The sequence below is a fragment of the Nannobrachium achirus genome (assembly GCF_963921795.1).
Source record: "Nannobrachium achirus genome assembly, chromosome: 20".
NCBI lineage: Eukaryota > Metazoa > Chordata > Actinopteri > Myctophiformes > Myctophidae > Nannobrachium > Nannobrachium achirus.
The window spans coordinates 50,230,335-50,243,259 of record NC_137827.1 but is presented as its reverse complement, the minus strand read 5'-3'; the positions used below and the strand labels follow the sequence as shown (position 1 = coordinate 50,243,259).

General features: G+C 43.3%; 1 protein-coding gene across 1 annotated transcript in view; it reads right to left on the bottom strand.

Moving 5' to 3' along the window:
• syne2b (spectrin repeat containing, nuclear envelope 2b) overlaps nt 1–12,925 on the bottom strand; it is a 298,695-nt gene that overhangs the window by 245,225 nt on the left and 40,545 nt on the right. The window contains exons 12-18 of the mRNA XM_080751129.1: nt 11,930–12,067; nt 11,117–11,281; nt 10,427–10,539; nt 9,486–9,654; nt 5,262–5,358; nt 4,459–4,658; nt 559–723 (exon numbers count right to left, since the gene is read on the bottom strand). Coding sequence (XP_080607255.1) covers nt 559–723; nt 4,459–4,658; nt 5,262–5,358; nt 9,486–9,654; nt 10,427–10,539; nt 11,117–11,281; nt 11,930–12,067 — 1,047 coding nt within the window. The remainder of the gene's footprint in view (nt 1–558; nt 724–4,458; nt 4,659–5,261; nt 5,359–9,485; nt 9,655–10,426; nt 10,540–11,116; nt 11,282–11,929; nt 12,068–12,925) is intronic.

Genomic DNA, 12,925 nt, shown 5'->3' with positions numbered 1-12,925 from the left:
GGGGTCCTTGGAGGTTGTAGTTTGGCAGTCAAGGAGTGTGTGTGCAAAATTTGGCATGGATGGGGGCAACGGTTGTGGAGATATGAGCAGGGCAAAAGTGTGACGGACTGACTCACTGACTGACTGACGCACAGACAGCCCGTGGAGGTTTTGGTAGTAAATGCGACCTACGGTCGCAAACAGACAAACATTGATGAAAATAACAATTATTTACTAATAATTAAGTAATGCAGGTGTTTAACAATAATTCAACTCTTGGTTTCATTTTACATTCTCAAGAGTTAAAGATCTATAAGGGCCCATTTGGTTGCCAACTCTCCGTCATTTAGCTGGGGACCACCTGTAACCCCCTCAAGGACCACTGGTTGAGAACCACTGCTTCGAAGGTCAGACGACAATACAACCTGACATGTACAGTCTACAATCGTCCAAATGCGTACGTTTGTGAAAGCATTGCTTGCTGGGTTGTCACAGCACCACAAAGTATCCTCATCTTACAGTAAATGGCAATACAGTGTTCAGTAAAGTGATTAGGGGGAAGAGGTGGAGGTGACTTACAAGTGTGGTTCTCTTGACAAACTCAGCCCAGTGCGCGCTGAGCCTACGTAGCTCCTCAGACAAGCTCCTGCTGGTTTGGGGGTCTGTGACTTCGACCAGGAAGCTCCCCACCTCCTTGAGATGAGCATGGCGGGAGCTCCACTCAGATGTGATGCTAGACGTTACCTGGAAAACACAATGGATAAGCCTGAGTCGTTATAATGTGTATATTGTTCATTAAAGCTGGTTGCACACTGCTGCGTTTTTTCGTTGCGTTTTGGAAACCAAGATCCGAAAAAAAAGAAAAAGAAAAAACGTTTTTCAGGCCAAGGAGAGAGAGAAGAGGGAGAGAGAGCAAGGGGCCAGTGGTGACAGTTGCGAAAATCATAAAAAATAAAACCTGGTTCGAAAATAAATACGAAACGGGCGGCAGTGTGCAAACGTGATTGACATAACCTGAGGTTGATTTTGTTATTTACGTGCTCCGAAATTCGCTCCTATATTCGGCCATAAAAACAAAGCAGTGTGCACAGGGGCGGTTTTTATAAACTGGGGGCTCCCCACAAAGGTAGTAAAAGAGGCCCCCCCATGAGCGCACGTGAAAAATAGCTATGCGCGAAAAACAGTATGCGCACGCGCGAAGCGCAGGAATTAAAAATGCCACCCTCCAATTCTGAAAAAGTGATTTAGCATGACGAGACAATGAACTTGACAAGACAATGAAGAGCAGAGGCAGAGGAAGCCTATGTGTTGTCATTATGGTTGGTTTTAAATACCTAACCACAATCATTTTGGATCTATTTGATTAATTTAAGAAGAGTAAGTAAGGTAAGTAAGGTAATCAAAGGTATATAGAGTAGGCCTATATGTATATTTCTATACAGGACATATTTGATGCAGGACAATAATTATTTTAATAACAATAAGGGAATATCAGTGAATAATAATACTTTAAAATGTATATTTTTACAATTTCTTTTTAATTATTATTTTTCAAAATTTAGATAAAAGAATTAATTTTCTTAACATCATTAATTTTCAAGCCTAATATGTGTAATCTTTGAGTACAGTTTGGATATTGCATGTATGTACAGGAAATTCATAGAGAGACAAGAGAGAGAGCTGATCACTTAACATTCCAATCAATCAACTCAACTGTCGCCAGCTGGTCTCTGTGTGAAATCTATTGACTCCAGTGAGCAGTTGGTCAATTCTTAAAAAAATCATAACTTTTGACAGGAATGTGCTAGAGACTTACTTTTTTTTTCTAAATGCTCAGAATAATGAGCCCAGCAGGGGGGCCCCTATGCCTTGGGGCTCTACGCAGTTGCGTAGTCTGCGTAGAGCAAATGCCCGCCCCTGAGTGTGCAACATACTCTGTCCCATCAAAATAAACAAATAAAGTAAGTAACATTTAGCTACTTCTACCTGTATGATTAAGTGACAAATACAGTACATCTTTCTTGATTCTTAAAGGTGATACACCATGAAATTTCACTTTTCCTATTTTAAAACCTTTTTTTGGGGTCCCACTAGCACCTTCTATCCTCACAAAGTCCCATTTCTGACCGTTGTGTCTTTCTCTGGTTTTGGGAAGGCGGAAGTTAAAAGCATCCCACGGGTTCTCAAAACAGGCTGTCCAGATTTGCTGCCGTCGCTGACGTCATCGACGGCCGTTTTTGAAGAAAAAAAAGATTTATTTTTCAAAAAGAATTCTTTCAAAAACTTTTTTTTTTTTTTCAAAAACTTTTTTTTTTCCCAAAAGGATTTTGGGGGGGTGGCGCAGTTCAGGCCAAAGGTGGTACTGCAGCTGAAAATGCTCTGAGAGCCATTCAAAATGAGAGAGGCTCTCTATTCAGGAGTGGTAATTTAGCCTCAAACCTTTTGAAAAACATTTTTGAGACATAAAGAATATGACATAAATACTTTTTAAATGCATGGTGTATCACCTTTAAACATTCATGCCTGTCTGTCTGACTAAAGTGTTTGGAAATGGTAAATGGTGCATTTATATAGCGCTTTATAATAAAGTGCTTTACAAAAATTGTGCATTACATTCACCCATTCACACACACATGCATACACCGATGGCGGTTGGATCCATACCATAGAGTTATAATAAGAATAGAGAGGACACCAGATATCCCCGCCCGTCCACTTGCATTGAGTTGCTCACCCAGCGCATGAGGCGTTTTCACCCCTCCTTCCGGCTAATAAAACCGTGACGTAGTGGGTCTACTGTGACGCGTTTTGTGTCATAATTTGTGTTCATGGACGCGCTTCATGAACGAGCACTTCCGGTATGAACGCGCGTCAATACAAAGAAGCCTAGACGAGCGTTCATGTGAGTAGACCCAACTGCAGTACCTCAAAACGGCCACCATGTCCATTTGGTTTCAGGGCGCCCCCAGGGTTCTGGGGGCTTGATCCATACAAGGCAACAAACCTGCTCATCGGGAGCAACAAGGGGTTCAGAGTCTTGCTCAAGGACACTTCGACACTAACTCTGGGGGAGTCCGGGATCGAACAGGGAACTTTGCCATCTGTCCGCTTAACCGGCCGCTAGGCAATAGGCTTTTCCCTAGCCTGTGTGTGTGTGTGTGTGTGTGTGTGTGTGTGTGTGTGTGTGTGTGTGTGTGTGTGTGTGTGTGTGCGCGCGCGCGCGCGTGCACGTGCATATATGCTGTCACTGTGTGCTTGTTCTCCCCAGGCCCAGAAGGTGTCCTCAGTGAGTTCCAGCATTCTTCCTCCCCAGCTGTTCCCCAATTAGTCAATCAGATCTATTTAGTCTGTGCATCTAGACAGTGATTGTTATTTGTGGAGTTTGTTTCAGTGTTTCAGATGCTCTGCTTCGCAGCCTGTAACTTTAGTTCCTGTGTCTTGTCCCTGCTGTGTATCAGCAACCTGTTTCTGAGTAAAATATCCTGATATCCTGAATTCTGCCACTCTTGTATTTGGGTCCTGTAGTCCTGTGGTTCCTAAAATGCGGTCCAGGGACCCTGATAGGGGTCATTGGAGGGACTTCCAGGGGCTCCCCAGGAAAATGATTTGAACCACTTTAACCCTATATACTGTACATCGCTATTTAAAAATAGCAGATGTTTAAGCTTGCTCATAGATCTGCTATTTTCAAAGCATCTTGGAAAACAAAAATTTGACTCAAGTCGGTCCAAGGAACTAAATCTTTTCAGATGGGGGTCCGCAGCCAAACACATATTAATTTGTGGATCCTTGAGATTGAAAAGGTTTGAGTGCTCTTCTCTAGTCACAGTGCAGAGCCTTGTATTAGAGAGTTCTGCCAAATGCGGGGTCAGAAACAGCGCCACGTGGTTCATGTAACTGGAGACCCTCATAGACTACAATGCATTCTGTAAACTTCTGTTCGTGATTTGTCACTATTCGCCAATAGATGTTCATGTAGAAGACCTGGCCCCATGAAGTGAATCGAGTTGGCACGACTCTCTAATAGACCTCCGCCCCCATTATAACCGAGGCATTTTCACTCGCTGGCAAGTAGACTATATCACGTCTTTTTCCCCCTTTTAATAATGTTGTCTACCTTGGAGAGGCCTGTGATGAATGCTTTAAAAGGGGGGAAAAGACGTGATATAGTTTACTTACCAGCGAGTGAAAATGCCTCGGTTACAATGGGGGCGGACGGGGCTGAAGAGCAGCAGAGGCTCGCTAAGAATGAGAACAGGCTCCATGCGACGCCACTTCCAGTCTGCGGCGAGATCAAAGCGTGTCGCCACTCTGCTTACACTGCTCTGGTCTTGCCTTACCCAAAATGCTGTTTTGAGCTTCTGATTGGCTGCTTGCTACCCGATGTGGTCATGTGATCAAAGATGGCCGCGGTGTGAATAAAGTCTATTGAGGGCTCCGGTCCAGTGATTTTCAAAGTGTGTGTGCGTGCGTGCATACCTCAGGTCTCTGTCCACGGTTGTGTGTGGCGGCTCCCTGCTCCAGCCAGGCCTGCAGGGAGCTGACACAGTCGCTGTAGGAATCCCAGGCAGACAGAACTTTACCCATGGTGCTTTTCACCGCAGACACCCCCTCCAGAACCAGACCCGTCTCTTCCTCCAGCTCTCTCACCTGGCTACTGACATGGCTGTAGTCTGCAGCTGTACACACACACGCACCGCGCGCACACACACACACACACACACGCACACACACACACACACACACACACACACACACACACACACACACACACACACACACACACACACACACACACACACACACACACACACACACACACACACACACACACACACACACACACACGTCAGTCAGAACACCTGGCACATCCATCTGTATCCATATGTTTATCTATGCATCAACAGTATTAAAGGAGCTTTTTTTCCCTTCTTTATATTAAAATCTTAAAGGTCTATATTCTGAGAGTAATCATTACTTTGAGTATTTAGTCAACATTCAATTGTTATAGTGTTCCAATTATCAATTTTGTGTTTACCAGAGAGATGAAGGGACATAACAGGAGACCCCTGTTACTGAACAAACACTTGATATCGATGATTACTATGGGAATATAGAGCTATTACACAATTATTTTAAAAACAAATCACTTACACCCCTTTAACAACTCAATCCTCAAAAGTTATCAAATATTAATTGAAGTCTTTTTCAAGTGAATTAGATAAGAATGAAGAATGTTTAACTGGACAGCATGCGTTGTCTACCAGTCCAACAGAACGTACCCAGTGCAGATTTACTGGTGTATTTCGCAGAGATAAGTTTTAGTTTATGCAGAGCTGACTCCAACAGGGAGGGGAGTTCCTGTTTATCCACAAGCTCCTGTAACAAAACATAATGACAACATTCAGACAAGACATGGCAGACATATACTAACGACAAAGAGAAGAGTAACCAAAGCCTACGCATATCTGGTAATCCTGGGTTATAGTATCTGTGCACTCTCCCATGGCACCATCACACTGGACTGCGTGACATACTCCAGTGTGACTCTGTCGCTTCCAAGTGACTTGAACTCAACAAACTTAACAGCAGCAACTTAACTTATCATCTTCATGCAGCAGTCAAATTAGTTCTACTGCAGAATAAAACACCTTCATACACTAGCAAACAAGAATCATGATTTAAAATCCAGGAGCTTAACTCATCTACTGCTTATGACTAGTTTGACGAGTTATATTTATGTGTCCACTCTGCTTATGACGAGTTTGGCGAGTTTGACCTAAAAGAAATATTTTTGGACCCCATTAAATCTAGTAAAAACGATTTCAATCGCGATTTTGCATGTTTCACCCCCATACAACCCCAACTTTCAAACAGGGCAGCCATCTTTGTTTACATAACATGTAAAACACAATGGCTGTTATCTCATGAATGCAGCGACGGCTCCAGAAAATTGTGACTGGGGGGTCTGTGGGGGGGCTGGCTTTTTTAGAGTGGGGGCTAACCCCCCGGCTCCACCGGGCGCGTCGAGCGACAACGCTCGGAGCGCTCCCGTTTTAATTAACGAACGGTGCTCCACTGGCGACATTGCGGCACAAACTGTCCATAGACGGGTTTCTGGTCCACCTTTAGGGGTGTGAAAGAATATTCTATATTCGAAGATTCGTTCGAATGTTAACAATAAAAGAATATTCGAACGTAAAAAATGGAGCTTCGAATTAATTTATATTTAATTAAAACAAATCTACCGCACTTCTCGCGAGATTCTGGGCGCATGGAACGTTAAAAGGTGGCTGGTCTCGCAAGGCAGAAGTCTCCATTCGCTGCTGCAAAAGTGGGTTGATCTACAAGTCCACAATACGTCGCTGATCCAATACGTTCATTACGTTGTGAGCTTGTACATTAAGGGTGCCTATTTAGCGACACCGTCATACAGCGAAGAATAAACCTCCAGCTGCTTCACTTTCCCTTCACACTGTCACTGGCCGTCACAGTTTACAGTTTACAGTTTAGGCATTTAGCAGACGCTTTTAATCCAAAGCGACTTACAATAAGCAGATAACATCACAATAATAAACAAGATAATATGTCAGTACATCATCAACAATATAACAAATGCAAATGGATATCTATCTAGAAAAAACACAATATAATCAAAGTTCTGAAAAAACCTAAAAAACAAAAACAAATGCTAACTAGCTTCATGTATTCATTGATTCTTTTTCTGTAGTGCTAAGGGTTTAGGTGGAGTCTGAAAAGGTGAGTCTTCAGTCCACGGCGAAAGCTAGCGAGTGAGTCCGTTGTTCTAAGTGCGACAGGGAGTTTATTCCACAACTTGGGGGCCAGGAGGGCAAACTGTCTCGGACGAGTGGATTTTTTATATATCACATGTCGGAGTGGAGAGATGCACTCGTCCGCCTCGCAGACAGTGCAGTGCACACACAGTGCTTTTAAACTGGCTCACGTTGATTCAGAATGACGAGTCGAGCTGAAACGGGCGACTCATTTAGTAGTGACGGGAAGGCATACAACAACGAGACTTCTCCACCGAAAACACTATAAAAAAGCATGGATTTCTTCTCTCACCGAGTCAATTTCCCCGCACGCAGCCACGCGGTAACGGTAAAACTTCCTCCGTCACTCACACTGCTCTTGTAGACTACCCAATTTTGTTCAAACCAAAACATAATCCATTGGTGTGATTATAATTGCTCATTTCATGTCGTGGCTGTTCCAACTCAACTCAATCACAGCTGCTGTGAGTGAGGCACGCTTTGCAAGACGATCCGATTCTGCTCTAACGCAGGCACGTGCACACATACATCAAACGGGGCTTGAGCCCCTGCCCTTTTAACAGAGAATTGTCCACCAAAAGGCCCTTTTAGAAATGTCAGCCCCTGCCTCTCAACATTCTTTGCACGTCCCTGACCAACGCGGACCTGCACACAGTAAAAAAAAAAAGCGATAGAAGCGACTGTCTAGAATAAACAGCTTCGAAGTGCGAATGCTTCGAATTATTCGATATTTTCGAATATTCGAATTTATTCGAATCAACGGTGGATTTTCGGGCGAATATTCGAATGCTATTTTTGGCACATTTTCACAGCCCTATCCACCTTACACTGATAAAACTAGATGCGTGCGCAGGGTCCGGTACCAAAATTAGCCAATGAAACCAGGTTTAACCAGCGCTCCCCAAAACAACAGGTTTGGGGATTGGACGGAATTGATTACATGATACAGTCAGCTGTGCATTTAGTCTCAATGTTTGTAAACAAGATACCCGTCGTATATGATTTACATAGAAGTCAGTCAGTTGTCTTTCACATATTAATATTAGGGCTTTCAAATTATTACTATTCTTTATCAGATTAATCACAGCTTAAAAATGAACTAAACATGATTAATCACAAATCAAAATATGTCCAAAATATGCCATTTCTTTCCTTAGCCTATATTGTTGTGGGAATGGAAAGATATAGGTGGAATAAGGCATACATTTATCATACAGTATGCATGACTTTGTATTATTATTATTATTATCATTATTATAATTAGGCTTGATATGCAGGATGAAAAATAAAGTTGCCCATTTGAGGACAACAGGAAATTACAAGTCATTTTTGCCGAAAATAGCCGATCTACAAGCTCACAAGGCCTTTCAGCACGAGAAGTTGTGAGCTTGTAGATCGGCTATTTTTGGCAAGTGGTTAATATAAAAAAGGAGGAAAAAAGGTTTATATCACACAAAGTGTGTGTGTGTGTGTGTGTGTGTGTGTGTGTGTGTGTGTGTGTGTGTAACGGGAGGGGGGAGAATTAAGTGGCTGTGTTGCAGACCACGTCTTCTACCGAGAGAATGCACTTCCGATCAGTGAACAGGGCTGTTAATAGCAAAGAATTATCTTTATAGAAAATACATTTTATTGTATGATTTTACATAGAAGCAAGTCCATTTTCTTTCACATATTTATTATCTTTTATTTATTTATTCTGTAAATATTTTTCATTACAATTGAGTCTGTGGGGAGGGGGGGCTGAGCAGGGGCTAAGCCTCCACCAGAGGGGGCTAGAGCGCCCCCTAGCCCCCCCCTGGCGCCGTCATTGCATGAATGCCTGAACGGATTTCCAATCGGATTCTTTTGTTTGAAAGCTGTGAACATCCTGCACACACATGGTGCATGATATGTGCATGGGCGTGCATGATCCGTGCACTATAAATTACATTGAAGTCTATGGAGAATTTGGCAGGGAAATCCAGAAGACGGCATATTCAAAATGGCAGGAAATGAGTTAAAACAAACTTGAGATAATCGTCTTTTTGACAGCGACACTACATGGGACACAACGTGAGACTTGCCTTGTACAGTACTTGCCACGGGACTGAATACTGTATGATCTTTTCTTTTCTTCTTTTTTAAAACTATTTATTTTATTTGGAACATGCAGTTAACAATAATTTTCCACATTGTGTTTTGTTTTTTGCCTCTGAGATGTGTGTCCATGACGTTCTTTTATCCAGGTGCTCCCATTCTTGTTAGGAACAAGACTATGTCATTCTCACTTTCTCCATCTTCAAATATCCTGTTCCCTATATGGTTGTATACGGTGGGTTTTTCTTCGTCCAAGTAAGACATCACATTACAGGGGTGTGTACAAAACATAATTCTACCACTTTTTCTAGTCACATGTTCAAATACTGGATTCTGATTGGTTTAAAACGGTGGTAAATAGGCCAACAACCTTGAGTTGGCTCATGGACCCCGCCCACTGAAACAATTAATGATTGTAACTAAAGTTACAATTGTGTTTTCTTTCATTTATATGGAAAAAGTGGTAGAAAAGCAATTTACCATTCGAGGTGCCACTCGCCTGTGGCTCGTGGCACAACCCTGAAACAGTGGTAAATCAGCCAACAACCCACTCCCTCTCATGGTAAATGGCTTACATTCTCCAGAAAACTGTATGACCTTTTCACGTACAATGAAACGGTCTCTCCAACAACTTACGTGCCACTCTTGCAGCAGGACCCGCACCGCCTCCTGGGAGATGTAGGGTCTCTTCCAGAGGCGGAGCTTGGTCCTGATCTGGCCCAGCAGCTCCAGGGCGGTGTGCCGATGCTCGTTGTACTCCAGTTTAATGCCGTGGTACTTGGCTGTCACCCTCACACTGGTGAACCTGGTGGAGAGAGACACACACAGAGGAGCAGTAAGTACCTCTGGACTGTATGATACGCACTACGCAGTGATGCTCCCTTCCTCCAATCCACTTACTTGCCCTATGAACAGGCGGAAAGTAACTAATACATGTACACTTTTGAGTATTATTATTTATTTTTTTATCCCACGGTTTTGCAACCCATTTTTCTCACCCGGTGACTACCTAACCTGTAGTCCTGGTTTCCGCTCTCCCCCTGCCGCGCCAGGGGACATTGGGGAGCACCCGGCTGGCTAGGGGGAGGTAGTATAGAAACCAGGACTACTGCATGTTTTTGTGTGAGAGCCTATGCCCAAGGAGACACGGGGAGAACATGCAAACTCACCACAGAAAGGCCCTATCGCCAACCCCACCTAGGGTGTGGGTGCTGATGATTTCAAATACTTTTACTTCTACTCCACTACATCTCAGAGGCAAATATTGTACTTTTACTCCACTACTATTATTTAAAAACTTTAGTTACTAGTTTTGTGTTTTGTAGATTATTATTACAAAACATACATTACCCACTTCAGCCCTATATATATTTCAGCCATCTGAAAATAGCCGATTTAGAAGCTCACAATGTGGCGCGATGCGACGCATTGTGAGCTTGTAGATCTGCTATTTTAAAAATATTTTTTGTGTGAAACGGGACATTCTGCATAATGAGTACTTTCTAGTTTTGATACATATTGACAGTCAGTCAGTCAGTCAGTCAGTCAGTCAGTCAGTCAGTCAGTCAGTCAATCACCTTCTCTTCATCTCCTCCAGTTTGTCAATGGGAACCAGCATGTTTCCAAACTCATCCATGTTCTGGAACATCTGGAAGGTTTTCATATGCTGAGGCATCTCCTCCATGCAGATCTAGATAGAGAGACAGACACACAGACAGGCAGGCAGCATAAATGGTAAATGGTGCATTTATATAGCGCTTTTATCCAAGTCGCTTTACATAGATTGTGCATTACATTCACCCATTCACGCACACATTCATACACCGGTGGCGGAGGAAACCATGCAAGGCACCAACCTACTCACCGGGAGCAATTAGGGGTTCAGAGTCTTGCTCAAGGATCCTTCGACATTAACTCAGGGGGAGCCCGGATTCGAACTGGGAACCCTTCGTGCTCTAATAACGGTTTCTCTACCCCTGAGCTATGCCGCCGCTATGCTACCGAGACAGACAATCAATTACATGGATAGCTTCACATGCAGATTCCAGTGGTGAGATATTTGGTTGTAGGGATGGGACGATAAGCGATGCTATCGTTTATTGTGATAAAAAACACTCACGATAATCGTATTGTGGAAACATCTCAAGGGGTTTAGCCTAATAAAGTAACTTGAATCATATGACATTTTCATATCGTCCCATCCCTATTTGGTTGTATAACAGATGGCTGTACAGTCTGCACTGTACTGTATGTGTGTAGACGGGTACCTTGAGCTGCTCCTGTTTCTCTCTGGCCTCGTCTGCAGCCCTGGCGTGGTTCTGAGGGTCTCCCTCCTCCTCAGACAGAGCCTGCTCGGCCCGCTGCAGCCACCGGCCCACCACATCCACAGGAGGCGGGAGACTCATGTCCAACTCTACCTTATACTCACGCAGCTGAGACGGACAGAGACACGCATACACAGAGAGAGAGAGACAGACAAGAGATACATTTACACATATTGTAAGCAAGAAGTCAAATGCCCAGGGAGTTGGAGTGTAGGGTGGGATGATGGTCGAATATTATAATTTAATTTCTGTTTTTATTTTCGATGAGAGCGAGAAAATTGGCATTCATCCAGGCCTTGCCATCGTTTAAACACGATGTCCAAAGTTACGCAGTACATTTGTTTTATGTAGTCTATGCTTCTTCATAGTGCAGGCAGACAGTAAGCTGAGGGCGCAGAATGGGAAGATATCATCGTTGTCGGGTGGAAACCTTGTATGTCCAAAACCTTCCTTTTTTTGTTACTTTTTAAAAAGGATTTAAAATAGTGAAAATAGCCGATCTACAAGCACACAACGCCTCGATCTGCTATTTTCACTACTTCTGTGCGACACATTTGTATGATGAAGTAGGGCTTTAATTTACAAAAAAATACACACATTTGAAACTTGGAGATACAAGGTTTCTGCCCAACAGTGACGATATGCAAACAAACTGTGGATGCTGCGCAACATCCACTCATCTACCGGTGTGCCCCTTTACAAAATGTAACAATGAAACAGAAGCCAAACCCCTCAAATGTTGAATCTTTCACAGACCTTGTCAGCCAGGGCGTCCCACGCCTCTCTGAGGGCTCTCTGCTCCTGGCTGAGTTTGGGGGTTCGCCTCATGGCCGTTAGAAGGGGCATGACGGGACGACGCTGCTCATTAAAGGACACCACAAAGGTCTGGAACACCTGAAGACACACGCACACGCACACGCACACACACACACACACACGCACGCACGCACAGAGTTGGCCATTTGAATTAACCACTTAAACCCAGTGGTTTTCATATCAAGGTCTATTATTTATTTGAGCCGCGGACCACCGTTTAATGAGGTTTAGCCTCTCAGACCCAAGACAATTCCACGCTGTATTGATGTGGTACCACCAGGAGAGATAACAGGCAAACGTTAAGTTTTATCTAAAATAACAATTATTCTACATTCTCTAATTGTGTAGACTTCTCGTAAACGAAGTAGTGCAGATGTTTAACAATCATTTCACTCTTGAGAGTATGAAATTAAACCAAATGGACATGTAAGGATCCATTTGGTTTCATTTTAAGATCTATAGGGGTCCATTTGATTACCAACTCTCCATCATTTAGTGGCACCGGACCGCTGACTTAAACCCTACTAATATACTTAGTTGACCAGGGTCCCCCAAGGCCTCTCTCTAAATTAGGCCTGCTCACTTTCTTTTTTATCTCTATACCAAATTGCTTCGCAGACTTCTGGTCCTGGGGGGAATCTGACAACTGCTAAAGTTCTATTCTACAAGGAAATCAATTAAACGCTATCTGTGTTGTCCCCGGTTTTAAATTATCCCCCGATTTTACCCATTTAGGCCTAGACTTATTGACTGCTTTAACCAGTGAAAAATAGCAGATATACAAGCTCACAGCGCGGCACCGAGTGCCGCGCTGCGAGCTTGTAGATCTGCTATTTTTGAAAAAGTCGTGAAAATGTGTGCAAATCTTTGAATATATGTATTTTCAAAGCGAACGTCTGTAACTAAGATTTTGCTTCTGGGTGGTCCCTGGAACTA